Source organism: Equus asinus, chromosome 28, assembly GCF_041296235.1.
Source record: "Equus asinus isolate D_3611 breed Donkey chromosome 28, EquAss-T2T_v2, whole genome shotgun sequence".
In the NCBI taxonomy this organism is placed as follows: domain Eukaryota; kingdom Metazoa; phylum Chordata; class Mammalia; order Perissodactyla; family Equidae; genus Equus; species Equus asinus.
This window is the reverse complement of record NC_091817.1, coordinates 24,133,331-24,160,079: the sequence shown is the minus strand read 5'-3', so window position 1 is coordinate 24,160,079 and position 26,749 is coordinate 24,133,331. Positions and strand designations below refer to the sequence as shown.

Here is a 26,749-nt window from a genome sequence, read left to right as displayed (position 1 = left end):
CAACATTGGCCTGGGCTCAGGGTCCAAGGTCTAATGGACCAAGCCTCTTCCCTTGCCTTCTAGGGGCTGAAGACCCTGTAGCAGGACCCACAGTGAATGTGTAACAAAGATGGTTGCTTGGAGGTGCTGAAGGTGCTATTCAGCAAAGCAGCAGGAGCAAAATGTTTGAGGTCAAATGGAACCTTTATTCAAATTCTGGCTCTGCCATATACAGCTGGGCATATGCAGCCTTGGGCAAGTCGCTTCACCCATCTGAGCTGCCATTTTCTCTTCTCTAAAATGGGATGACAATATCTAACACCTAGAGTGATTGAAGGATTGAATGAGATGATGTATGGCCAAGTGCCCAGCATAGGCACAAGATTGAAGCTTAGTAAAAAGGAGCTGTTATCGTCTAAGATGTGATGGTCTCCCTTTGTAGATGTACGTAGATCCAGATGTAGATGTATGGTTCCGAAGGCCAGGAGCATGGACTGTATGTGGGCCCAGTCCACGGGAAGCCATGGCACCTCCAGGCTGTCTTCCACAGGGCCAGGGGAGGGCTGGGGGCTGCAGGGAGCTGGGACATTATGAGCCGGGTTTCCACAAACTTCTAGATCAGTGCTGTCCAACAGGACTTTCTGCAGTGACAGAAATGTTTTCTATCTGTGCCATCCACTATGGGAACCGCTAGCCACCCATGGACATTGAGCACTTGAAATGTGGCTAATGTGACTGATGAGCTAAAATGTTCATTTTACTTAATTTTAATTAATATAAATTTAAATAGCCACATGTGGCTAGTGGCTACCATGTTGGGCACTGCAGCTCTAGACAGTCGGAAGGGAAAAAGACGTTGGTCTTACTAGATCCTGGTGCAGGTGAAGAAACTGAGGCTCAGAGCAGGGAAAGGACTGTGTCCATCTGGGACTGGCCAAGCTGGAATCCACACACAGCTTGAACAGCCATCATTTGAGTGCCAACTGGATGCCAGCAGTGTTCTAAGCACTTCAAATGTATTAATTCACTTAATTCTCAGAACAACTCTAAGATGTAGGTACCATAATTGCCTTCCCCTTTTCTTAGTTATAAGAGCTTTCCTTGCGTACTAATGCCAATCTTACAGTATCTTCATGGCCTCCCTAAGGGTCTGACTCACTCTCAAACTTCTGGGGATGTTCCCTCACCATGGGAGCCAGATGTGGTCCAGAGATGCTAGAAGAAGCTAAAGTCCTTTGCCAACTCTGAGAAGTAAGTCATCTCTCAGGGCAGCAGTAGCAAGAAGAATCCCCACATTCTAGCTCTTTCTAAGGTCTCTTGGCCACCTTTCCCCACAACTTCCCGAGGCCAGATCACTTCTCAGGCTGAGCCCAGCTTCACCTCCACCCCCTCAGTTTCTTACCCTGGTAGCTCTGCAGCTGTCTCTGCAGGTGGGGAGAGAAGGAAGATGAGGTCCGCCTTCCTGCAGGGTCAGACACCAAGCCATGAAACCCATGGACTGGAAACCAGCACATCACCTCCTACCTGTGCATCCCTTGCTGCCCCCAAAATCCAGAGAAAGCTGATTTTGTAATTGACAGAGAAAAAACAGGATGGGCAAAAGTGCTCCAAATCAGATATGTCCAGAATTGTGATTATGTCATTGCTTGATGAATCCTCAGTGTTTTAAAAAGTCAGGAAAAGGGGCCAACCCCATGGCGGAGTGGCTAAGTTCGCATGCTCCGCTTCAGTGGCCCAGGGTTTCGCTGGTTCGGATCCTGAGCACAGACATGGCCCTGCTTGTCAGGCCACGCTGAGGCAGCATCCCACATGCCACAACTAGAAGGACCCACAACTAAAAAATATACAACTATGTACTGGGGGGATTTGGGAAGAAAAAGCAGAAAAAAAGTCAAGAAAACAATTTTTACAAGGAAGATAATAAAAATTAGGAATGCTGAGAGTTTTTATAAGAGTCATAGCATTTTAGGATTAAGAGGCACTGCGCTTAACCTACCCAGGGATCCAAACAAGCAATGCTGGTTCAGCACCATGGAGAGCAACACGCGGCTAAGGACTCCGGCTCTGCCTGTCCTTCTTGGATTTGTTGATTCATTCCCTCATCTATCCACCAACCCATCCACTCATCTTTCTTTCTTTCTTTCTTTTTTTTTAAGGTTTTATTTTTCCTTTTTCTCTCCAAAGCCCCCTGGTACATAGCTATATATTTTTAGTTGTGGGTCCTTCTAGTTGTGGCATGTGGGACACCGACTCAGCATGGCTTGATAAGCGGTGCCATGTCCACGCCCAGGATCCGAACTGCATAAACCCTGGGCCACTGAAGTGGAGCACGTGAACTTAACCGCTTGGTCATGGGGCCGACCCCCGAATCCATCCATCTTTCTATTCATTCACTATTTATTGAGTACCAGGTGCCAGGCCTGAACTAGGCTCTGGAGACACCAATGTGAGTAAAACAGACCCAGGCATGCACACGTGGGTCTTACAGACTAGTGGCCTCCTTTTCCCATCCTCCACCCTCCCTTCCCCCTTTCTCAAGACCCTGAAGACTAGGCTCCCACCCTTTCTACTTACGTGACCTGTAGCATCCTGACGGTAGGGCACGTGACTGCCACCTCTGTCAAGCGGAGTAGGGTCCAGTCGGAGACATGGTTGCGGCTCAGGCTGCATAGTGGTGGCAAAGGTGTCAGGAGTGAGTCCCCTATCCCAAGGGCCCCAGACCTGTACTCTCAAAGGGAGGAGGATGGCTTGGGCAGGGGTGGCAGAAAGACTGCTTACTCAAGCTTCCGGAGGTGCGGCAGGTGAGGGAGTATCTTCACGATGCTCAGCACCTCCTGGTCCTTAAGCTGGTTGTCCTGAAAGCTGCAGGGAGATCGAAGCCCGGTCCCTTAGCCCTGGGGATGGGGCACTTGGAAGCCCCAGTTGGCAGGTAACAGGCCACCCTTATGTGGGAAACACAAGACAGGGGCCGGGAACAAGTTGGTGACCTGCTCCATGGTATCTAGCAGGTGCACCTAGGAGGAAAAGCCCTTTATTGGACTCAGTTCTGTCCCTATTCAGTCCCTATGGGGGAGTTTCTGCCTGGTGGCCCATGGGATCCAGAGGATGGCCTGTGAAGGTCTCATGAGGTGAGATGAGCAGACCCTGCACCCTGCTCTCAAGGCTATGTCTGGGATGTGCCTGAGGCTCCCAAGTGATGAGCAGAGTCTAGAACAGGATGCAGGAGATGCTGCTTCTAGCCTCAGCTCTGGCCCTGACTCATCCAGAGCCCTAGGCCAAGCACATTCCTTTCTGACCCCACGTTCCCCACCTGTCAAATGGGGTCCACAGCCCAGCACTGCCTGGGTTCCTAGCTGCAGGGACAGAAGAACTAAAGAGCATGAGGGTGCCTTTGTGCATGACCACTTGGGTCAGGCCAAAGGTTTGGAAATATTGAACTGGTTGACATTTACTTTTCTTTCCTGATTAGCAAGAGTGAACTTAATATTTTTTCCCATCACCCAGAGTGATCACGCAAAAAGACACCAAGTGGAGGAGGAGAGAGGAGAGCTGTGGTCCCGCTAATGCTCCACTCAGCAAGCGGCGCACCCGTGCGCTGTGCTGCATCTGCCTGGACGAAGTGGTGCCTTTTCTAAGTTTCATAAAGGGGCCATATGAACTAGCAGCAGTTCTGCCAGTGAGCTGCTGAGGAGGCTGCCACTTTCTCAGGACACTCATCACAGACACAGGGCAGGAGTATGTTTGTGCCTATGTGCTTAGATGTGTATGTGGATCTAAGTGTGCATGCATGTGTGTGCTGCACATGTGCACACCTATGAATGTGCATGCATGTGGGGCATATACTTAAGTGAACTGGCAAGTGTGTGTATACACATGTGCACAAATGTGGAGGAATGTGTGCTTCATGCATATATGTGTACCCACAGTGCCTGACAACTGCCTACACACTGCCAGCCCTTCTCTTGGGGTCACAGAAAGAGTGGAGGGAACCTCAAAAGTCAAGCTCTTTCAAGAGGCCCCAAAATGTGAGATGAGAGAAGCACTGCTCTGGGGTCTCTGAGAGCCTTGTGTTTGGATCCAGCCCACCCAGTTCTTGGACTGATGCCTCCCCTCTCTGGGTCTCAGTCTGGCCAGACCCTGATGGAATCAAACTTGTTGACAGGGGGACCCTGGGACCTGGGCAGTGACTCTTGCCCCTGGCCAGGGTACCCTCCTGGAGATCACTCACCTGACCTCTTCCAGCTGTGGACAGAGGGACAAAGCCTGCACCACGTGGCTGATGCCTCGGGCAGTGATCTTACTTCCCGCTAACCTACAAGTAAGCAAAGACGGTGAAGAAGGATGCCAGTGGGAAAGGGGGCGGGCCAGGAATCTGCCCCGCGTAGGGTTGAGGGGAGGGAGGAGAGTTCCAGGCATCCCAGGCTGAGGGTCCCTCTCGGTCCCAAGCCCTGGCTCACCCCAGCTTCTTCAGGCTCCCCATTGTTGGCAGGCTCCTGGAGAGGGCTTCTGCAAAGGCATCCCCACACTTCCTGCTCTTAAAGCTGCCACAGGAAGAGGCAAGGTGGCAGAGGATCAATGCTGGTCATCACCCACCCCCTCCTCCAACAGATGGAACTTAATACAGTAATGTTAATAGTAGGAGTAGTAATTGTTGTAGTAGTAACAAATACATATTATGCCAGAGGCTGCTAATTGTCCACCAAAACCCATTCTCCACTTACATAGCTATAGCCGGGAGTATGGTTTCCCAGCCAGAGACAGCATTTCCCAGCCTACCTTGCAGCTCAGTGCAGCCACATGACCATGTTCTCATCACTGGAATGTTCTCACCACAGGAATGAGTGGAAGGGATGTGCCCTATTTCCAAGCCTGAGCTTTAACATTGGGTGCATCTAACCCATGCTCTCTCTTTCCGTTCCTCCAAGCCAGAGCACAGATGTACCCACGACGCAGCTTTGATCATGCAGATCAAGATGCCCAAGGAGATGATGGAGCAACAATGGAAGGGACCTGGGTCCCTGCCCGACCACATGGAACTGAGTCATCCCACTGACCTGCACCATCCACCTCTAAGTCTTCCATGAGAGTGAAAAAAAGCGCTACATTATTTAATCCACTGCACTGGGGCGGGGGGGGGAGGCTTTGTCACTACAGCCTAGCCTTTTCTCTAGCTATTACACACATCAAACCTTTACTGTGTGCCAGGAACTATACTAAGAAGTGTTTTTTATGCATTATCTCGGTTCATTCTCACAACAACCCCATGAAGTAGGTATGATTATTGATTCATTTTAGGGATGAAGAAACTCAGGCTGAGAAGTTTAATGACCTGTCCAAAGTCAGACAGTCTCTAGCAGCACAGCCTGGATCAGAGGCTCTGGCCCATGACCGAGAGAGAGAGAAAGAGCGTCCAGAAACTGCAACAAGAGGAGATCCAACTGGACCTCAGAGATCCTGGCGAGGCATGAAGCTTCCTCACTGTGTCACAGGCTAAGGGGCAATGAGGGCCTGTCTGTTCTGATACTCAAGACGCTGACCCCATTTCCCTCAGCAAGAGGCTGCTAGACTGGTTGGCCTCCACTCTCCCAAAAGCCCAGTTCCCTCCCAGGTCCTCCCTAGTCCTCCCCTGCCCTTGCTCTCACCTGAGACTCTCTACCTGCCCACAGCTTGCCAGAGCCTCAGGGCAGGAGGGCTCCAGGGGGCAGCCCTCAAAATTCAAGTGGACAGGAGCATCCCTGTGCCCCAGGATGTTGGTCACAGCAGCCAGGTCGGCGTGGGTCAGTGGGAAGTTGTGGAACTGCAGTTGATAGGGGAGACTCTGGGCCACCAGGCCGGCCAGCTCAGACTCCTGTGTCTCGCTCACACAGTGACACAGCTCTACCACCTTCGGCCCCGTGAGCCTGCGGGTGGCCAACTTCCTCAATGCTTGCGCGACCGCAGCCTGCTTGGCACTCACCCACACCTCGTCTCGCTGTGCCAGCTGGCTGAGGAAGTGGCGGCAGGCACAGGATGCCAGGCCCGACAGGAAGGCGGGAAGGTGGTCTGAGAGGCCCAGTCGAGCTTTGGTCCGCAGCACCCAGCGAGAATTCAGGGTGACATGGCGGGCGAGTGCATCTTGGTCCACCTCGGGGCTGGCCATCAGGTGCAGGGCAGCAAAAAACTCCTGCAGGCTGAGGTAGGGGAAAGCATAGCCTGTCTCCTGGCGCCCAGGGCTGATGCAGATGCAGAAGGAGATCAGCAGGCCGTGGGCAGCCCCAAAGGCCAACGTGGCTGGAGGGATGTCTCTGGCAGAGAAGATAACCTTCCCGGTCTCCAGGCCACTCAGGGCCACCTCACAGAGACCCATCAGGGAATTGGCAGGCAGGTACCCATGGGGCCTGAGGGCGAGCATCATCTGCACATAGGTCTGAGTCATGGTGGGGAGGAGGGCGGCAGACTGGCCTGGGGAGCTGCCTGGGAGCAGATGGTGGAGGCAGACGCAGGTGACACGGCACAGTGCAGGCACCGCACACAAGCTCCGGAGACGTCTGTTTGCCCGTAACTCTGCCAGGGCGGCCTCCTGCGACGGCAGGTCGCTGAAGAAGCGGCCCACGAACTCCTCCACCCGTGGCCTGTCAAAACCCCACATGTGGACCGTGGCCGCCTCCGTGGGCACACAGGCGGGCAGCTTCCCTGGACGTGAGGTGGCCATTACCCAGCAGCCGGGCAGGAGGGTCCCACGGCAGAGGTCAGAGAAGAGGGTGAGGGCTGGACCTAGGGCCTCAGGATCTACAGTCTCTCCGCTGGAACAGGGCTGGAGGGCCTCGTCCAGCCCATCAAAGATCAGCAGGACCCCATTAGCATTGTCCTCCAGGTACTCAAAGACGGCGTCAGGGCCCTCCTCGGGGCTCAGGTACAGATCAAAAAGGAGCTGAGGCAGTGTCAGGACACTTGTGATCAGGTTGAGCTGGCGGAATTCAAAAAGGAACAGCGCCTGGAAGCGGTCCAGCTGGCCGTCGGCCCACTTCTGGCAGAGCCAGTGGGCCAGTGTGGTCTTGCCCATGCCTGCCTTCCCCAGGAGCACCCTCACCCTGGGACCCTTGTCAGCCCTGGTGTTGAGGAGGTCCAGGATGCTCACGTCGGTGCCATCTTCTGCCTTGGGGTCCCCCATAAGGGCCCCCTCCTGAGTGCTGAAGGGCGCCGTGGCTCGGCTCCACTGCAGGACTGGGGGGACGTAGGCCTGGGGGAAGGCAAGCGGCTGCCCCGGCCCCAGGATCCTGCCGCCGTAGCGCTGCTGGGCAGAACTCCTCAGCAGCTTCAGGTACCTCTTGGCCAACTCTGCAGGGGGCAGGGAGACGGCGTGAGGGCAGAAGGCCTCCCCGCACCCACATCCCCTCCCCTCAGAGTCGGCTGTTGGGAGCCAGTAGCCTCAGCTGTGTATGTACAGGACGCAGTGATGGCAAGAGCACACAGGGCCTCTCGTGTCACCCAAATTCCTCGAAAGAGTTGGTTCTACAGCAGCACAGGCTCTGGCAGCCATTTAAACAGAGGATTATGAATGGGGATGTGTGGATCATGGCTTGATTTGTTTCGCAACAACTGAACTGGTGTCAAGTTTTCAGTCTGATGGGGGAGGGGAAGGAGGCACCTCCTTTGCAACGTCTCAGTGGAACAACCTCTTGCTGTGATGTCTGAGTGACCTGTGCCCCTCCCCAATGTTTCAGTCCTGCAATGCCCAGGGGTGAGCAACAACCTGCAGGCCCAGGTACTAACCCATCAGAACTGCAGGAGCTGGGCCCCTACAGGCCCAGGCATGGGCTTCTTAATTGCTGGGTCATTGGGAGATGCTGAGTGGCCCAGGGGAAGGACTGGGGCCACTGGGAGCCTACACTGCGGGTACTGGGGTAGTGGCCTATGTTATAGAGATGTGAATCGTCTGACCATGGGTGGATCCTCTGGCTATGCCCACGGGGCTTGGGTTTCCCAGCTGGTGGGAGAGATGGTTGAGAACAAGGGCTTTTCTGAACAACTGCTGGAGAGTGAGAGAAGTTCTGTGTCCTCCACTCCCCCTGGCCCGGCTGGTCCTCAGCAGCTCCCATGTCTCCATGGGCCCCAAAGGGCTTCTGTCTTGGGTGATTCCCCCTGGTATCCTGCTCACCCCTAAACTGGCCAATGAGGACCCAGGCCTGAAGGCATGCAGGTCACCTCCCTGGGGATCCCTCAACCCTGAGGACATGGGGGTGTCCCAGGAAGAGTCTGGATGATGAAGCCGCAGTGTTCTGGGATGCTTCAAGCTCTTCAGCTGAGCCATCTCTGGAGAGGCCCTCCTGCGGCCTTTGGGGGAGGCTATTCCTTGCTAGACTCAGCCCCTCTTCTGCCCACACAGGACCTCCAATCCTTCTCTCCTGGAAGCTTGCAAGACAAGAGTCACTGGGCCCCTGGAGGCTTGTCAGCAGGGAACAGAGTCCAGGATCTGTGTCCCGGCGCCAAGGCAATCCAATCCCTCTGTTTGGGTCCCGCCTCACCTTGGTACTCACCTAGCTGCTGCTTCCTGGACTGCTTCGGGCGGGGCGAGGACCCACAGCTCTGATGAGGCCGCTTGATACCTGGAAAGAATGAAGGAAAGAGTAAGTGATGAGGTTTGTAGGCCTGGGCTGAGGGGGTACCCAGCATCTTTGGGGAGCTTCATTCCACAAACGAGCTGCAGGCAGACAAGCATATCCACACCCAGAGGCTGAAGGAAGGCAGGCAGTGGACAAAGGCTGCATCAGTACCAGCTTCTGTTTGCAGAGGGGGTCCTGGGCCCTGGTGAGAGGGCCAGAGGCTCTGGGCTGGGGGATCTCCCAGTCCAGCACGCAGGGTGAAGGGCACACAGCCAGCAGCATCAGAAACACTTAGTCCCAAGCACTAAATGGCTTGGGAAGGACCCAGCTCTGTGGAGGCCACCACTAGTTGGAAAAGAAGAGTTTCCAACAGGCTTGGCCAGGGCTGTGCCCCACCCCGTGTGCCTGTGCGCTTCATCACTCTGATTTCCCATCTCCCACATTGCCTCACTGCCTCAAATGGCTTCGTGAGTTCTTCAATGGTTGCCTGGATTTTCAAGAGTCATTCTAATGCCTTTCTGAAGATGTTGGGAAAGGAAGAAGGAAAACAAGAAGGAAGGGGAGAGAGAAAGGAGGGGAGGGAGAAAGAAAAGAGGACTTAGGGGAGAAGTTTAAGAAGAAAAGCAGGATGCTCCTACAGCTAGGACAGTGAGCAATCAGAACAGCCCCTGAGCAGGCCCCTTGCCCTGCCAAGTGTCAACTGTTTAGTTGCTGGATTGCAGGGAGACCCAGGGGTCCCAAAGAGGGACTAGAACCAGTTTGAGAGTACTTCAATAATTTAACACGTCGTCTATTAATGAGGGACTGAATCAGGCCTGGTGACAGCCATGTGAGAATTATGCCAGCCTAGTGATAAGGGTCGGAAGGGAGCAGGGACCAGGACAAACAGTTTTGATTGTTGAGGAGCTGGGATTGTGGGGTGGATGTTTCCTGTTAAAGCATGTTGGTGTTAGTGCCATGCACAGCTATAAGCAAAAAGTTCACATTTCTACAGAAATAAAGGTTCTGAACCCACAGCAAACATCATACTCAATGGTGAAAGACTGAAAGCCTTTCCCCTAAGATGAGGAACAAGGCAAGGAAGGCTGTTTTCACCACTTCTATTCAACATAGTACTGGAAGTGCTAGCCAAAGCAATTAGGCAAGAAAAAGAAATGAAAGGCATCCAAATTGGAAAGGAAGAAGTAAAATGATTTCTTTTTGCAGATAATAGGATCTCATATGTAGAAAACCTAAAAACTCTACAAAAAACATTTTAGAACTAATAAATGAATTCTGCAAAGTAGCAGGGTAGAAAGTCACACACAAAAATCATTTGCATTTCCATACACTAACAAAGAACAATCTGAAAAGGAATACAAAAACAATTCCATTTACAATAGCATTAGAAAGAATAAAATACGCAGGAATGAACCAAAGAAGTGAAAGACTTGTACCCTGGAAACTACAAAACATTGCTGAAAGAAATTGAAGAAGATATAAATAAATGGAAACACATCCCATGTTTACGGATGAGAAGATTTAATATTATTAAGATGTCAATATTATATTACCCAAAGCAATCTACAATTTCAATTCAATCCCTATCAAAATCCCAATGACATTTTTTGCAGAAATAGAAAAACCCATCCTAAAATTCATATAGAATCTCAAGGAACCCCAAATAGCCAAAACACTCTTTTTCTTTTTATTGCGGGAATGTTGGTTTATAACATTATATAGATTTCAGATGTACATCGTTATATTTCGATTTCTGTGTAGATTACATCATGTTCACCACCCAAAGACTAATTACCATCCATCACCACACACATGTGCCTCATCACGCCTTTTGCCCTCCTCCCTCGCCCTGCTAAAACACTCTTGAAAAAGAACAAAGCTGCAGAACTCACACTTCTTGATTTCAAAACTTATAACAAACCTACGGTAATCAAAACAGTGTGGTACTGGCATAAAGAGAGACATAGAGACCAACGGAAGAGAACAGACAGCCCAGAAATAAACCCTCATATACAGTCAAATGATTTTTGAGGAGGGTGTCAAGACCATTCAGTAGGGAAAGGACAGTATTCAATGAGTGTTTGGGAAGACCTAGAGAGCCACGTGCAGAAGGATGAAGCTGGACCTTACCTAACACCACACACAAAAATTAATTCAAAATGGATCAAGGACCTAAATGTAAGACCTAAAACAATAAGACTCTTAGAAGCAAACATAGGATGAAAGCTCATGACATGGGATTTGGCAGTGATTTCTTGGAGATGACACCAAAGGCACAGACAACAAAAGAATAAATAGACAAATTGGACTTCACGAAAGGTAAAACATTTTGTGCATCAAAGACACTATCCACAGAGTAAAAAGGTAAACCACATGGGGGAATGGGAGAAAATATTTACAAAATACATATCTGATAAAGGATTAATATCCAGAATATAGAGAGACTTCTAAAACTCAACAACAAAGAAACAAACAAGCTGATTCAAAGATGGGCAAAGGACTTGAAGAGACCTTTCTCCAAAGAAGACACACAAATGGCCAACACACACATGAAAAGATGCTCAACATCACTAATCATTAGGGAAGTGCAAATCAAAACCACAGTGAGATACCACCTCACACCCATCAGGATGTCTATACCCAAAACACAGAAAACAAGTGTGGGTGAGGATGTGGAGAAATTGGAACCCTGTGCACTGTTGGTCGGAATGTAAAATGGTACGGCTGCTGTAGAAAACAGTATAGAGGCGCCTCAAAAAATTAAAAATTGAACTACCAAGTGACCCTGGATTCTGGGTATATACTCAAAGGAATTGAAAGCAGGTTCTTGAAGAGATATTGGTTTACCCATCTTTACAGCAGCATCATTCACAACAGCTAAAACATGGAAGCACCCTAAGTGTCCATCGATGGATGAATGGATGAGCAAAACGCGGTACATACACACCACGAATATTATTCAGCTTTAAAAAGAAAGGAAATTCTGACATATGCTACAATATGGATGAACCTTGAGGACATTATGCCAAGTGAAATAAGCCAGTTGCAAAACAGTTCCACTTACCTAAAGTACTTACAGTACTCAAAATATGGATACAGAGAGTAGAACGGTGGTTACCTGGGGCTGGGGCAGGCAGAAGGGGAGCTATTGTTCAATGGTAGAGTTTCGGTTTTACAAGATAGAAAGAGTTATGGAGGTGGATGGTATGATGGCTGCATAACAATGTGAGTGTATTTGATACTACTGAACACTACACTTAAAAATGTTTGAGATGGCAAATTTTACATTATATGTATTTTACCACCATAAAAGAGGAAAGAAAAAGAAAGATTCTGAGCAGGTTCACCATTGGTGAGGGGGCCGCCATTTGATCTGCGACCCCTCCCAGCCCGTCGGAAGATGAGTCAGCGGCTCGCTGGGTGTGGAGAGCAGTCTGTGGGGGAGGCTCAGGCCAGAGGTCTGGGTCTGTGGGGCTGGAACACGAGGCCCTGAGGCTTGGGCACAGGGACATGAGAACAGGCTTCATTGAGGGAAACCAGACAGGGGATTCTGGCAGTGGCCAAGGGCTGACAACTTCAGACTCTCCAGGTTAGACCCCTGGGAACAGGTGTGGGGACAGACCAAAGCCTTGAGGGGCACAGCAGGGGAGGAGATGACACTGCGAGCCATGGGGAGAGCAGGGGACATGTGCAAATGGGGCGGGGGACGAGGAGGATGGTTTATGGCAAACAGCTGTGATGCGCCACCATGAGCCTTCTCTGGGTTGGAGGTGGGGCCCCTCCTGTGCCCGCCCGGGGCCTCACCGTGCTGGAGCTGAGATTCTGGTCCGCAGTCCTCACCAGCTTCCAGCGGACTGGGGAACCCTGGAAGAGAGGGGAGGATACAATATACTATGGGGCTGTGGTGGGATGCCCTGGGACCGGCTCTGGCCAGGTGTCTGACTCAGGGCCCATCCCTCAGGATGGGTCCCCAGCAAGTTTATACTCTGTGACCTTTGGAGAGCACAACTGGTGGTGAGCCTTGAAGGCAGCTGTGGGCAGAAATGTGTGTCTATATGCAGGTTTGTGCATGTAATAGGCATGTGTGTGCATGCACATGTGTTCATGCATACACTCACACTGTGAACTTCCTGCCTTTGCTGCACTCTGCCTTGTGGTAGAGATCTTCAGTGAGTTCTCGCTTCCTCCCCAGGAACATCATTGCCCCTCAATGTTCTGTGTTGCCCCACGGTGCTGTGTAAATAGAAGATGTCCAAGAAACGCGCACCGAACGGAACAGAGTTCAACCCGCCCGCCCCTCAGGAGAGGTCAGAGGGCTCCCCCTGTGACAGCTTCTGATCACATTGTGAAAAGAAACCTCCTGGGCATTGTGGGCTATTTGGAATTTCTTGGCCAAAAGGAGTCACCTGATTCTTTCTGTCCTTGCATCTTGCCTCTCTGGGCAACTGGGGTGGGGCAAGGTAGAAGGAAGGGTCCTCCAGGTCCCCAGCTGATTTGCTGGCCTTAGGGAAGTGCTCAGAAGCCTGGAATTTTGTTCCTGGCTTGGCCACATTGTCTCTGTGTCGCTCAGGTGGGTCCCAGCCTTCCCTGGGCCTCCCAGGCTCCGTGTGACAGGGGGCTTGCTGGCTGCTTGGCACCTCTCACGCCTGCCCTTACCGTCTCCGTGGCCCCACGTGCTCAGCAGCGGCACCTCCAGCTCCAGGGGCACCTCCAGCTCCATGCACACGCAGTGGATGAACGTCTGCCAGGAGGCCGGGCCCTGGGCGTACAGTTCCCTGAGCTGTTGGATGATCCTCTGCGAGGGGTCCAGGGCCTCGCTCCTGGAGCCCAGGTCCATGTTGGGGAGGAAGAACTTCACCTTGGCGTTCATCCATTCTGGGTCTTGGCTGAGCAGCCTCACGAGCCAGCTCCACAGGCTCTTGGTGCCCAGCTGGAGGCTATCGGGGTCCATGAGGAGTTGGCCCTGCAGGGACAGGGTAGACAGGTGAGTTGAGCGGCACGTGAGCTGGGGGCCAGGTGAGCTGGGAGGCAGGTGAGCTGGAGGACAGGTGAGCAGGGGGACAAGTCAGCTGGGGGGAAGCCTAGGGGGGCTGTCAAGAACTACTCCCCACATTTGAGGGGCAGAAAACAGGCAGACAAGTGGCCTCTCGGGGGAGTCTCAATACTTCTTCCCCGGAGGTCAGCCTGCTTCTTCTGCTCCCCCTCCCTTACCTGCGCCTGTGTCCTGGCTCTGGAACGGTCTGGTTCATTCCCTGTGGATGGTCCCCTGAGGATGTTTTGTTCTTTGTTTCCCTGGATCCATTTTGCTGTTCTCTATCTGAGCTAAGCTCACAGCAGAGACAACTAGTGCCCCAAAATTCGTTCCCCCGTTGTCCCCTAGTACTAGCACCCCTGAATATTCCCTAGTCATCTGGAATAGACTATATTTCCCAGCCTCCCTTGCAGTTAGAGGTAGACATGTAATTGTTTTGGCCAATGGGAAGTAGGTAGAAGTACTGTATAGCTTTCTTTGCTTCTTCTTGTTGGCTGGAATGCCTACGTGATGACTGAACCTTGGGCAGCCATATTGGATCATGAGGTGGAAGCCAGTGCTGAGGAAGGTGGAGGGTAAGGCTGTCCATCTGCCTCGGACTCTCTGACTTTGAACTTCTACTCCATGGCAGGGAAATACATTTCTATTCTGTTTAAAGCATGTTGTTTAGTGCTTTCTGCTACTCGCAGTGGAATCTAATCCTAGCTAATACAAACCATCTCTCTCTTTCTAAGCAAATTCCTCCCTTCTAAACTGGAACTCTCAAACAACCTGCTGGTTGGGCAAGGGACACTTACATAGCAAAAGCCTAAAAAAATGCAGTCTCTGATTCAGCAATTCCATTTCTAGCACTCTAGCCTTAGGAAACAATCATGGATGTACAGCTTTTTAATTACAAAGCTGTTCACTGCAAGATTATTTACAATAGACAAAAATTGGAAGCAACCTAGATATCCAACAACTGGGGATCAGTTAACTAATTGTTGGTCCACCCTGCAGTGGAAAATGCGATAACATTTCCAAATGTACTTTCTGGCACTATTTCCTTAAGAATGGCAGCAAACACTTAGAAAGCACTTTCTATATGTTGGGCACTGTTCTAAGTGCTTTGTGTGCCTCACGTAATCCTCACAACTCCAGAGACCCTGCCTCCAACTCTGAAAAGGATGGCAGGGCCACCCAGGAGCCAGCCTTACCAACTCCCAGAGCCGGGGCACAGGACTCTGTGTGCGGGGTTCAGATGCCAGCTCCTCCCTTGACCCCCAGCAGACGCCTACTGCGCATGTGTCCCCCTCCCCTCTGGTCACACCTCTGCAACCGGACTAAAAGCAATAGCTCCGTGCTCAGGCAGAGCTTTAGAATTCATGAAGCGTGCGCACACCCATGGGGGAGGCAGGGATCACATCCCCACTGCACAGGTGGAAAGACTAAGGCCGGGGAAGGGTGAAGGATGCACCCAAGGTCAGACTGCAAGTCCGTGGCAGAGCCAGGCTCAGAACTGAGATTTCTTGCCTCCTTGGAGGCAGGAATTTACTAACGTAAATTTCCAAGGCCTTGGGAGCCTAGATGGCACCAAACAAGGCTAAGTTCCTGGATTTTGTGTGATCTTGGTAAGTGGATGTGGCCATGCCCCAGGACACAGCTTCTTTACCGAGTTATAGGGTGCAACGTCCATGCCGCCCATAAGGAAATGATCTAGGGCAGCAAGATGCCAGGTGGAGGTGAGAAGTGCCTGGATGGCGTGATTTCTGGGGAAGTTCTTATCCTCAGCTTTCTCCTCCAGCCGGTCTGACACAATGCCTTTGCTCCCACCATTAGTGCTCTACCCTCTTGGAGTAAGACATCAAGCTCTTTAAGGGTAAGCACCCCTGGGAGAAAGAGCACATTACATCAACCTGATCACTGAGGCTTCTGTAGCAAACAGCCTCGGAGACGGAGGATTACAGTAGCGAGATCCTCGGCCCCAGAGTGAGGAGTCGAGCGCTCTCGCCCCAGCTCTGCAATAACTCTTTGGCTGAGCATCTGGGCTGCTCACAGATAGATACGTCCTTCTGCTCCTTCCAGGCCCTTGGTAGGACCGAACTTCCCCGCCCCTTGAAATCGGACATGGCCATGAAACTTGCTGTGGCCAATGAAATGTGCTAAACAATGACACGTGTCCCATCTGTGCGGAAGTTTTCAGAGCCCGTGTGCGGTTCAGCACGCTCTCTCTGTTCCTCGACCATGGCAGTATTCCAGATCTTGGCTGCTCCCTTAGCCTGGGTCCGGGAAAGAGGATAATGTGGAACAGAGGCCCCAGTCAATTCACAATAGATGAGAAGTCGGAGCAGGAAACGGGCTTTCGTTGCTGTAACCCGAGGACTTTGAAGGTTGTTTGTTACTGCAATACAAACTAGCCTATCCTAGCTGAAACACCCATAGTATGACCTTGAGCAAGTCTCTTCCCTCTCTGGGCCCTGGTCACACCATCTATGAAACGGGTAGATCAGATGCTGTCTCGGGCCCTGGTTGATTTGCTGAATGGTGGCCAAGGGTAGCTTGCCGTTTTGGGGGCAGCCCAGTGAGGTCAGTCCGGGTGGGGGCAGGTCGTGGTAGGGAGCAGGAGGAGGGTGGAGGAGTGGACGGGAGGGGAGAGAGGAGGAAAGGGGAAAGGTCACCTACTTGGCCTCCTGGTTCATCATAGGTGTTCTAGTGCGTCTGCGGAGAGGGTCTCATGGGTGCCTCGGCCAAGCCCCAAGGCCTGAGCTGGATTTGCAGGTTGTTTCCAGTGGGGAGGCCCCTAAGGAGAAAGGAGACAGGCGCTCTCCCCACCATCCCAAATTCCAAGAGGAATGCTGTAAAAAAGGCACAGCCCGAACCCTCCTCCAGAGACCCCTCGGAGGACACTTGGTGCAGGAACAGTCCCCTTGCCTTCGTGCGCAGATCCTTCCCAGACCACAGCTCCTTTTGCCTCTAGACTTTGCACAGCCCAGTCCTCCCTAGTGTCACCTCCTGCCACATCGGGCCCAGAGGATGCCCCTCTTCCTTCTCCAACTCGGACATTCACCTTACAGTGACTTGTGGCATCAGAGTGTGCCATTCAAATCCAGCAGATTCATGACAGCTAATTTATTTTGATGAAAATGGAATAGTCCTCATGGCAGATGCCAACTTCTTTTCCCAATAAAACTCCAAAAGGGTTAGGATTTGTCATCTTCTTTCTTCTTCTTCTTCTTTTTTTTTTTTGCTGAGGAAGATTAGCCCTGAGCTAACATCTGTGCCAGTCTTCCTCCACTTTATATGCGGGTCACCACCGCAGCATGGCTGACGAGTGGTATAGGTCCACACCCGGGATCCAAACACATGAACCCAGGCCACCAAAGTGGAGCGTGCCAAACTTAACCACTGCACCACAGGCTGGCCTCCCATCTTCTTTCTTATTACACTAGGAAGAGTTTTTTAAACAATTGAGAGTAAATATTCTTCTTAATGAGAAAACCCAGAGGCTTTGATTGCTGCCTTGCCAAGAACTCAATAAAATGATGCCCTAGCACCAATGCCTATGTAATGCAACTTTTGACAGCTTGGCTAACAATGTGAAACGGACAAGAAAAAACACGGCTAAAAGCCACATGGAAGAAAGACAGAAAGGCAAAAGATCAGTGTGTGCACTGACGGTGTATCTACGAAGTGTAAGGACTGTACCTACAAAGTTCCAGGACCTTAGATAAATCCGCACAAATAGGCACATTCTAACAGAACAGAGGCGAGTGCTGTAGTTCGAAATAGGAAAAGAAAAAAGACACTGGAAACTAATACAATGCTATATGTCAATTATATCTCAACTAAAAAATTTTTTAATTAAAAAAAGGAAAAGAAAAAATAGATCCTGTTGAAGAGGTACTGGGGTACTAATAATATCTTTTGAAACAAAACTGTCAATTCTCACAGAAGAAATGAAGAGAGGCAGGAACGAACCGAGATGAAGCGTTGCTATGGACTGAATGTTTGCGTGCCCCCACATTCGAATGTTGAAGCTCAAATCCCCAGTGGGATGGTATTTGGAGGGGGGGCCTTTGGGAGGTCATTAGGTCAGGGGGATGGCTCGCAGTGAGGTTAGTGTCTTTTAAGAAGAGGCAGGAAAGATCTTGCTTCCTCTGTCTGCTCACCGCCATGTGGGGAAGGCGGCCGTCTGCAAGTCAGGAGGAGCCCTCACCAGGCGCCATGTCTGCTGGCACCTTGATCTTGGACTTCCCAGCGCCCAGAACTGTGAGAAGGAAATGCATGTTGAGTGGGCCACCCAGTCTATGTCACCTGGTTATAGCAGCCCAAATGGACTCCGACAGACCTGCTGGTGACCACGGAAAGGACAGGAAAAAACCCTTCCGGTTAATATGTAGATTGAAGGCACTTAAATTGTAGCAGAGAACTTGATAAAATTATACATCATTTAGACAAAAAAGGGCAGAAACGACAAGTGTTTGCACGCTTTAGGTATTTCATAATAAACATTGTAAGTTAGAATTAGATAACAAGAAAAAAAATGAAGACAATTAGATCAAAGCCTATGTGCTGGAAGAGGCAGGCAATAACGGAGAGACTTCCCAACATAACAAAGCATATTATAAAGTGACTGTCATTAAAGCTGGATTAAAAATAGAAAATTTGGGGGCTGGCCCCGTGGCAGAGTGGTTAAGTTTGCGCGCTCCGCTGCAGGCGGCCCAGTGTTTCGTTGGTTTGAATCCTGGGCGCGGACATGGCGCTGCTCGTCAGACCATGCTGAGGCGGTGTCCCACATGCCACAACTAGAAGGACCCACAACGAAATATACAACTATGTACCGGGGGGCTTTGGGGAGAAAAAGGAGAAAAATAAAATCTTAAAAAAAAAAAAATAGAAAATTTGATCCAAGGAATGGAATAGAGTTCAAATTAGCTTCACACTCACTTAAAACTCACCATTCAATATTCAATGGTCTTAAGAGAAAAAGTAGTATTAAATATATAGTAGTGTATATATTATTATATATAATACATAGTATTAAAACACACAGTAATCCAAGTATTTTAAACTTATAGAATTTTTATTTTTGCTAGGAGACATTTGTCTTGAGCTACCATCTGTTGCCAATCTTCCTCTCTCTTTTTTTTTCCTCCCCAAAGCCCCAGCACACAGTTGTAGATTCCAGTTGTAAGTCCTTCCAGTTCTCCTACTGAGCTGTTGCCACAGCAGGGCTATTGATAGACACCGGGAACCAAACCTGGGCTGCCGAAGTGGCGTATGCCAAACTTTAACCACTAGGCCATCAGGGCTGGCTCAAGAATTATTATTATTATTACTTTTGTGTAAGGAAGATTGGCCCTGAGCTAACATCTGTTGCCGATCTTCCTCTTTTTGCTTGAAGAAGATTGTGGCTGAGCTAACATCTGTGACCATCTTCCTCCATTTTATGTGGGATGCCACCACAGCGTGGCTTGAGGAGCAGTGCTAGGTCCGCACCTGGCACCTGAACTGTGAACCCTGGGCAGCCGAAGCAGAGCACGTGAACTTAACCACTACACCACCGGGCCGGCTGCAAGAATTATTTTTTAACTAAGTAATTAAATTAAAATGTTCTGTATGGACAGATTTAAACCACAACCAGATACCATTTCACACCCACATAGAACGGCTACAATGAAAGAGAAGACAATACTAGTGTTGATGAGGATGTGGAGAAATGGGAACCCTTACACACTGCTGGCGGGGACGTAAAATGGTACAGCCACTTTGGAAAACCGTTTGGCAGTTCCTTAAAACGTTAAACAGAGAGGGACCATAAAATCCAGCAATTCCACTCCCAGGTCTATACTCAAGAGAAATGAAACCATATACCCACACTGAAAACTCATCCACAAGGGTCCATTATCCATAATAGCCAAAGGGTGAAAACAACCCAAATGTCAAAAAACTCATGGATGGATAAACAAAATATGATACATCTATACAGTGGAGTATTATTTGGCAATAAAAAGTAACAAAGTAGTGATACATGTTACACATGGATGAACCACAAAAACATTATGCCAAGTGATAAAGACTCCTGCTGAAGTATCCTATTCAGTAAATCCAGATTTAACGAGCTTGGGCACGTGTGTGTTTCAAATGTGTGTGCACGCGTGTGTGTGTTTGCATACCTCGAGACCCGCTCTAAGGCTACACAAGAGACTGGTGACAGGATTGTGTCTGGGGAGGGGACCTGGGGCACGCAGGCAAAGGAGAGCCCTTACGCTGTACTCTTTTGGGCCACTTTGTACCATTCGAACTTTTTTAACAGGTGCATTTTCATGTGAAAAAAACCCATAAAAACATTTGCAGTAAAAACTAGACTAGACATTTCTGCAACGTGTAGAAAGAGAAATACGTGATGAGAGAGTAAGCACAAGAAATGATCTGTGATGGCTCACAGAAATGGAAGTTCCCTACGTCATGGAAAATAATAAAACTTAAACAGAAATAGGAAGGTAATAAAGGAGGATAAATATTTGTATTAAGTATGACAGACGGAGGCTGAAGATCCAAAGTGAAAAGTTATTCATACTTATGGAGGAAATATTTTAGTTTAACATTTTTTGTGTGTTATAGGTCCAAAACTACATTTTCACTGGAAAAGTGGTTGCAAAAGCTGAACAGATGATGCAATGAATATTTGCAAAATGCCAGTGCCTTTTGGCCTCATCTATTTTAATCCTCACAACTACTCCTCTTGGCTGCCTCGTACGAATCGAAAGATTTCCGAGTCCAAAACTGAGCTCCTCACCTTCCCTCCCAAGCTGCCTGCTTCAGCCACCACCTTCGCCACTTCAGCGAAGGGTCGCCTCACGCTTCCTCTAACTCAGGCCAGCGATGGCGTCATCCTTCCAAGCGTGTTGCAGAATCTCCCTTCCTCCAGCACTGCTGCCTGGACCTGCTACCATCCTTTCTCACCTGGATCCCTGCACCAGGAGTCCTGCTCCCCTCTTCTGCTCTCCCCGACGTCCTCCAGAGCACCAGACGGCCCACATCACATGCCCACATCACATGCCTTTGTGGCCCAGAACCTTCCCGCCTCACCCAGAGAGGAAGCCAGAATCCTTCTCAACACTATCAAGTTGTTTGAACAGTTCATAAAAAATCAAACTTGGGGCTGGCCCCGTGGCCGAGTGGTTAAGTTCGCGCTCTCCGCTGCAGGCGGCCCAGTGTTTCGTTGGTTCAAATCCTGGGTGCGGACATGGCACTGCTCATCAGACCACGCTGAGGCAGATGCCACATGCCACATGCCACAACTAGAAGAACCCACAACGAAGAATACACAACTATGTACCGGGGGGCTTTGGGGAGAAAAAGGAAAAAATAAAATCTAAAAAAAAAAAAAAAAAAATCAAACTTGACAACTTAAAAATTTCCCTCATTGTGTTAATTGTTTTCCACTTATTTTAAAATTAACTTTTGGCCATTTATGTTTTTTTGAGACAACTGCTCTTTTTGTCAAGAATGTTCCAGCTTAGTATAGCCCACAGTTGTATATATTTTCTTGCATATAATATTTTAAATCTCCTCACATCTTTACATTTAAATTAGTTTATTTTACTTTGTCTTTTTCTCCTTATTAGATTTGCCAGCAGTTGGTATCTCTTGTTTAAAAACAAACAAACTTTGATTTTCTTTTATCGATTCTGCAGCATTTTCCCTTTCCTAGTTTTATAATTTTTATTTTTATCTTCTTATTTCTTTTCCCCGATTTACGGAGACTGTTACTCTTTAAATTTTTGAGTCAGTTTATTGCTTAGGTCATTTCTAGTTTTTTCCTTTTAAAAAATAATAAAACACTTTTGTTTCACTTTTGGTCGATTTCCACAAATTCACATGAAGTTTTACGTCAAATTTATATTAGATTACTAGTAAATTATAATTTTGAACTGAGTCATTTAATAGAAAGGTAAATTATTTTTTAAAACTTTGCCATTAATTTTTCATTTCACTGTACTGTACAAAGAATAATTCCTATGAAATTTCTGCTTTGGGGAATATGTTGAGATTTCCCTTTTGTGCTTGGTATATGACAAATTTTAAAATATTCCATGACATTTAAAAAGATATTCTTTTTCAATAAAGACGGATTTTTATCTCACAAATTATGCCAGAATAAAGTCTAGGTGGGCCAAAATTTAAATGTAAAAAGTTAAACCATGAAAGTACTAGATGATAGATGGTCAATTTACAATTCATGAAGCTGCACGTTTAGTTTTTTTGCATTTTTTTCTGTGTTATATTTCAAAACAAAAAAAGTTAAAAATTTTTAAATGCTAGAAGAAAACATAGGAAAAGTTTTCTTAAAAAAATAATTTCCAGGGCCAGCCCAGTGATGCAGCAGCTAAGTTCACACGCTCCGATTCGGCAGCCTGGGGTTCGCTGGTTTGGATCCCGCGTGTGGACCTACACCTCGCTTATCAAGCCGTGCTGTGGCAGGAGTCCCACATAAAATAGAGGAAGAAGGGCATGGATGTTAGCTCAGGGCCAGTCTTCCTCAGCAAAAAGAGGAGGATTGGCAGGAGATGTTAGCTCAGGGCTAATCTTCTTCTTCAAAAAAAAATTAAAAAAATAATAATTTCAGAGTAGAGAAGGCCTAGCTAAGTATGACACACAATCCAAAAATCATAAAAGAAAAACTGGATGAAACTGACCAGATACAAGTCAGAATTTTTGTATTCCAAAGAATACAGCAAAAAAAGGTGAAAAGATGAATGATAAAGTAGAAAAATATCTGCTAGTTACATCACAAAGCCATAAATGTCTTTAACATATCAAGAATTACTACAAATCAATAAGAAAAAGAACTACGACCTGACAGAAAAGTGGGCAAGGAACATCAACAGTTTACAGAAAAGGAAATACAAACGGCTCTTAAAGATGTGAAAAGATGTTCAACCTCCCACGAAATGGAAGAAACATGCATCAAAGCTAAAACAGATGTCCATCAGCCCCCCCTTATCCTCGGGGGGTGTATTCTAAGACCCCCCAGTAGACGCCTGAAACCGCGGATGGCGTGCAGCCCTATATACACTCCCTTGTTTCCTATACACACGTAGTTGAGGAGCGACAGCGAAACTAGGACCAGTTTCTTTTTTCTTCTTCACAATGTCACAGATAGAAGATTCATTCCTACCATAGATCTTAGCAACCTCAAAATGCGATTTTCTTTCCTTCTTTATTAAGTTGAAAACTCCCACTTTTTCACTTAAAGGACGAACTTTACAGATGATCTGATAACCGAGAGGCCTACTAAGTGACCAGTGGGGAGCAGATACATCGCAGATGCGTTGGACAAAGGGATGATTCACAGCCCAGGTGGGATGGAGCGGGACTCTGGGACGTTTTATCACACACTCAGAAGGCTGTGCAATTTAAAACCTATGAATTATTTATTTCTGGAATTTTCTGTTTGATATTTTCGGACCGAGGTTGACTGTGAGGAACTGAAACCGCAGAAAGCAAAAGCAAAGATAAGAAGGGATGACTGTCCTGTTTTTCAGCTCTTAGATCGACAAAGCTATTACACAGTAGGCAAGGGCGTGAACTTACAGGCATTTTGATTTCTTGCTAATGGGAGTGTAAGCCGATACAATCTTTATTTACCAAAATTGCAAACGCCACATAGTCACACCCAGCGATTCCACACCAAGATATTTAGCCTACAGATATATGCATAATGTGCACAATAACAGATGTTCAGGGATATTTAATATGGCCTTATGTATAATAGTAAAAGATTGAAAAAACCTAACTTCTCATTGAAGAGGACCTGGCTAAATAATGACACATCTATGAGACGGAATCCTACACAACCACTAAAAAGAAAAAGGCAGAACCATGTGGATGCTATGGAACAGTGCCCAAGATGCACTAAGCCTTAAAACAGAGCAAGGGCAGGACAGGATATCGAGTATGCTGCATTTGTGTCAAGAAAAAATGCGCGTGTATATTTCTAAGTATGTGAATATTTCTGGGAAAAAAATCTCACAATAGTAATTGTCCCCAGGGAGGGGACCCTTTAGAATATTGTACCATATGCATATATTATCGAGTTAAAATTAATTTAAAAAATTAAATATATCTATTACTTCCACTATACTGGTTGTCATTCAAATCTTTATTTGGAGTCTCCGTCAAAGAATGGAACGGAATATTCTCAGTCCCTGTGCTTCCGTCAGTTTCTCCATGCACGGCTGGCAGGTTTGGATTTACACATGAATTTCGAGGTTCATGTTACCCAAATGCGTAAAGTTTTATTGTTGTTCTACAGAAAGCAAGGTAGTGGAGCACCTTGTCTGAAGTGTACCCCTAAAAATCACCAAGGCACCCCTGGGACAAGGCCACCAAACCTGGGGCCCAGAGACAGAGACAGGGAGGTGCCCCGGCTCGTGAAGTCAGACAGAGTCAGCACCCAAAGGGAATCCAGGCCTGCAGATCTGTGGTCCAGCGCTCCCGCCCCTCCAGGTCCAGACAGCAAGAGGGAAGAGGGCAGGGGGCGCGCCTGGAGGCCTGTCGGGGTGCCGGCCTCCCTGAGGGGTGTGCACCGGGGGTTCACACGGCCCCGGCTTCAATTTTACGCAGGTGACCCCTTCCCCAGCCCTCATCGCTGTGCTCTTGGGGAGTCTTTCCTGCCATCCTGGAGGTGCTGCTGGCGTAGAGGCTAAAGGAGGGAGTGGAGGAATCAACCCAGGGCCCCCCCTGCAGCCCCAAGGCCCTCGCCGTCCCCTTTGCCTGGAGAGCCCGCCCACCTCCAGTCCCGACACGCACACACGCACACCCCTCCGGCCAGAGTCATCTCTAAACCTCGGCTCTGGTCTCATTTCTGTCTAAACCTCCACCAGCCCCACCACGGCCCAGACAAAATTCACTCCATGCTCACATGACTTTCACAAAGCAGATGTGCATATGTCAGGAAAGCTCAAAGGCCGAAGGCACAAACGCTCCTTCACCATCTGGTTCCCGGCCACCTCCCAGCCCTCCCACACACGTGCTGCCCTGCCCACAGTGACACTGCTCACAGCCCCGCCTTGCCATCCTCTTCCACAACTCCCTGCCCTGCACGTACAGACGCCCTTCCCTTTTTTCCCACCTTGCAAACTCCTCTTTCTCCTTCTGGACCGAGCTGGCCTCTTGCTCCCTCCTTGGGGAGGTCTTCCGGGCTGCCCTCCCAGACCGAGTCGAGCCCCGCCACTGGGCTTCACTCCCTAACCTTCTCTACTTCCTTCTCCGTGGCAGGTCTTGCCACCCTGCCCTGTCATTTCTTCTCGGCCTGCCAGCTCCCCTCAGCAGGCTGGGGACACCTTGGGGGCTGGGGCCGCGCCTGATTCTGATTAAGAGTGATCACCTTCGGTCCCAGGGCCCTGGATGGGAGCCTCTGCGCAGCCCCAGCCGTGTAACTTTGGTCAGATTACCTAGTCTCTTGGTACCTCAGGGTCCCCATCTGTAAAATAGGGATGTTCTAGGTCCGGCTTCTAGAAGTGGCGCCCAAGACAGAGGCATCTGTAAAAGTTATTATTGGGGGAGGTAAGGGGAGTAGGATAGGGGGGAGGGAGAAGCTGAGTAAAGATGTGGTTTCAGGAGCAGATGAGCCTCAGTCTGATGCATGGGGAGCCCTAGAGGGTGAGTAATACCAGAGTCTGTCCTGCCCTTAACAGGCAGGGGGCTGGGGTGTCACACCCCGACATGGGCTGTGAACCACTCCCATCAGGCAGGGGAGGGAGGCATTCCTGTGGGGCAGCATGAGGATATTATCAGCCGACCCACCCCACGTCGTCGGAGGGGGGTGGGCACACCGGCCTATTAGAGGCCTCGAGCAGAGGTGAGAGGGAGCGCCGACAGTGTCTGCTGTGGGGGCAATAATAATGTCTACCTGGCTGGGAGACAAAGCAGGTAAAATCCCCGACATGGCGTCTGGCGGAGAAGAGCCTCGGGACATGTCAGCGAACACTACCAGTAACGTCATTGTCATCGCTGCTTCCTCGGCCGCCCAGCCCCCAGCACTGGGTATGAGGAAGGAGGGGAGGGAGGAGAGGATGCGGTTGGAGTCACAGACCTCTGGCTGCAGCTCCTTTTCCTCCTTCCCTCTTCCTGACTCTCGAGGCTTGGATTAAGGGGGAGCCCCCACAAGGCCGCGAGGTAGGAAAATCAGGTGCTGACAGGTCCCCGGCTCGTGAGCACCTGTTCCTCATCTCTACAAGGGGGCACCACCTGCCTTACCTGGCCCCGGGGCTGGCTGGGAGGGGCAGGCCGAGGGGCAGGGCCCGTGGGAGGCTGGAAGCCCTGTCTCCATGATGCTGGGGGACCATGGGGTCCTGCCCTTGGGCTCCTGGGCTCCAGGACAGGAAAAAAGAGGGCAGAAGAGGGCGACTGAGGACAGGCCGTGGGAAGGGAGGGAGAGAAATAGGAAGGCTTGCGAGTGCTAACGTCAGGGTGAGAAAGGATGTGTTCAGAGGGGTGAAAAGAAAGGCATCCCCAGCACGACCGCAACACGGATGGACATTTGGACAGAAATATCCTCGCAAAAGGCAGACGGCTGCTGAAGTGAGTTTCTCAGGACCGAGGGGACAGGTCAGGCCTGGGGTCCCGGGAGGACCAGAGGCCACAGAGGCCCTCGAGTCCGCTCATGCCAAGCGCTGCAAGAAGTGACAGCAGAGAACCCAGGCCCTCCGCGTCCCCCTGGGGTGGCTCATCACAGTCCCGGGCTTCCGAGGACGCTGGAATGTGCAAGGGGGACAGAGTCAGAAGAGTCCTGGCTGCGGGGGAAATGCCAGGCCCACTTTATAGATGGGAATACTGAGACCTGAGAGGGGACGGCTTCGCTGGTACTCACAGCAAAGGCCGGGCCAGCCTCACCCAGAGGTCTCTTTCTGGAAGGCGAGGCAGCCCCGCCCCAGAGTCTCCCTCCTTCGGGGGCACCTTCAGCGAGATGTTAGCAGCCATTTCCTCTGTCACCCACAAACGCTGGCCGAGCAGGCAAGAGGGGTCCCTGACATAGAGACGCTTCCATGGGGGGGAAGACAATGATGATGTGAGGAATGACTGTTCCTTTGACAACCACCGTTTTTATTGTCCCTCACAAGGACAGGATCCACAGGGTTCTATCGATGCAGAAACTGAGGCTCCCAGC

At 49.7% G+C, this 26,749-nt stretch overlaps 1 protein-coding gene across 9 annotated transcripts in view; it reads right to left on the bottom strand.

Annotated features, from left to right (window-relative positions):
- Positions 1-26,749, bottom strand: part of NLRC5 (NLR family CARD domain containing 5) — an 85,112-nt gene that overhangs the window by 43,117 nt on the left and 15,246 nt on the right. For all 9 annotated transcript variants that reach the window (XR_011498940.1, XR_011498941.1, XR_011498942.1 and 6 more), the window contains 10 exons: positions 16,255-16,372; positions 13,218-13,524; positions 12,366-12,425; positions 8,496-8,564; positions 5,622-7,296; positions 4,437-4,520; positions 4,208-4,291; positions 2,758-2,841; positions 2,554-2,643; positions 1,382-1,441 (listed from right to left, as the gene is read on the bottom strand). Coding sequence is in view for 6 of the 9 variants with exons in the window: in XM_014827280.3 (XP_014682766.3) it covers positions 1,382-1,441; positions 2,554-2,643; positions 2,758-2,841; positions 4,208-4,291; positions 4,437-4,520; positions 5,622-7,296; positions 8,496-8,564; positions 12,366-12,425; positions 13,218-13,512 (2,501 nt within the window). In the remaining 3 variants the exon portion in view is untranslated. The remainder of the gene's footprint in view (positions 1-1,381; positions 1,442-2,553; positions 2,644-2,757; positions 2,842-4,207; positions 4,292-4,436; positions 4,521-5,621; positions 7,297-8,495; positions 8,565-12,365; positions 12,426-13,217; positions 13,525-16,254; positions 16,373-26,749) is intronic.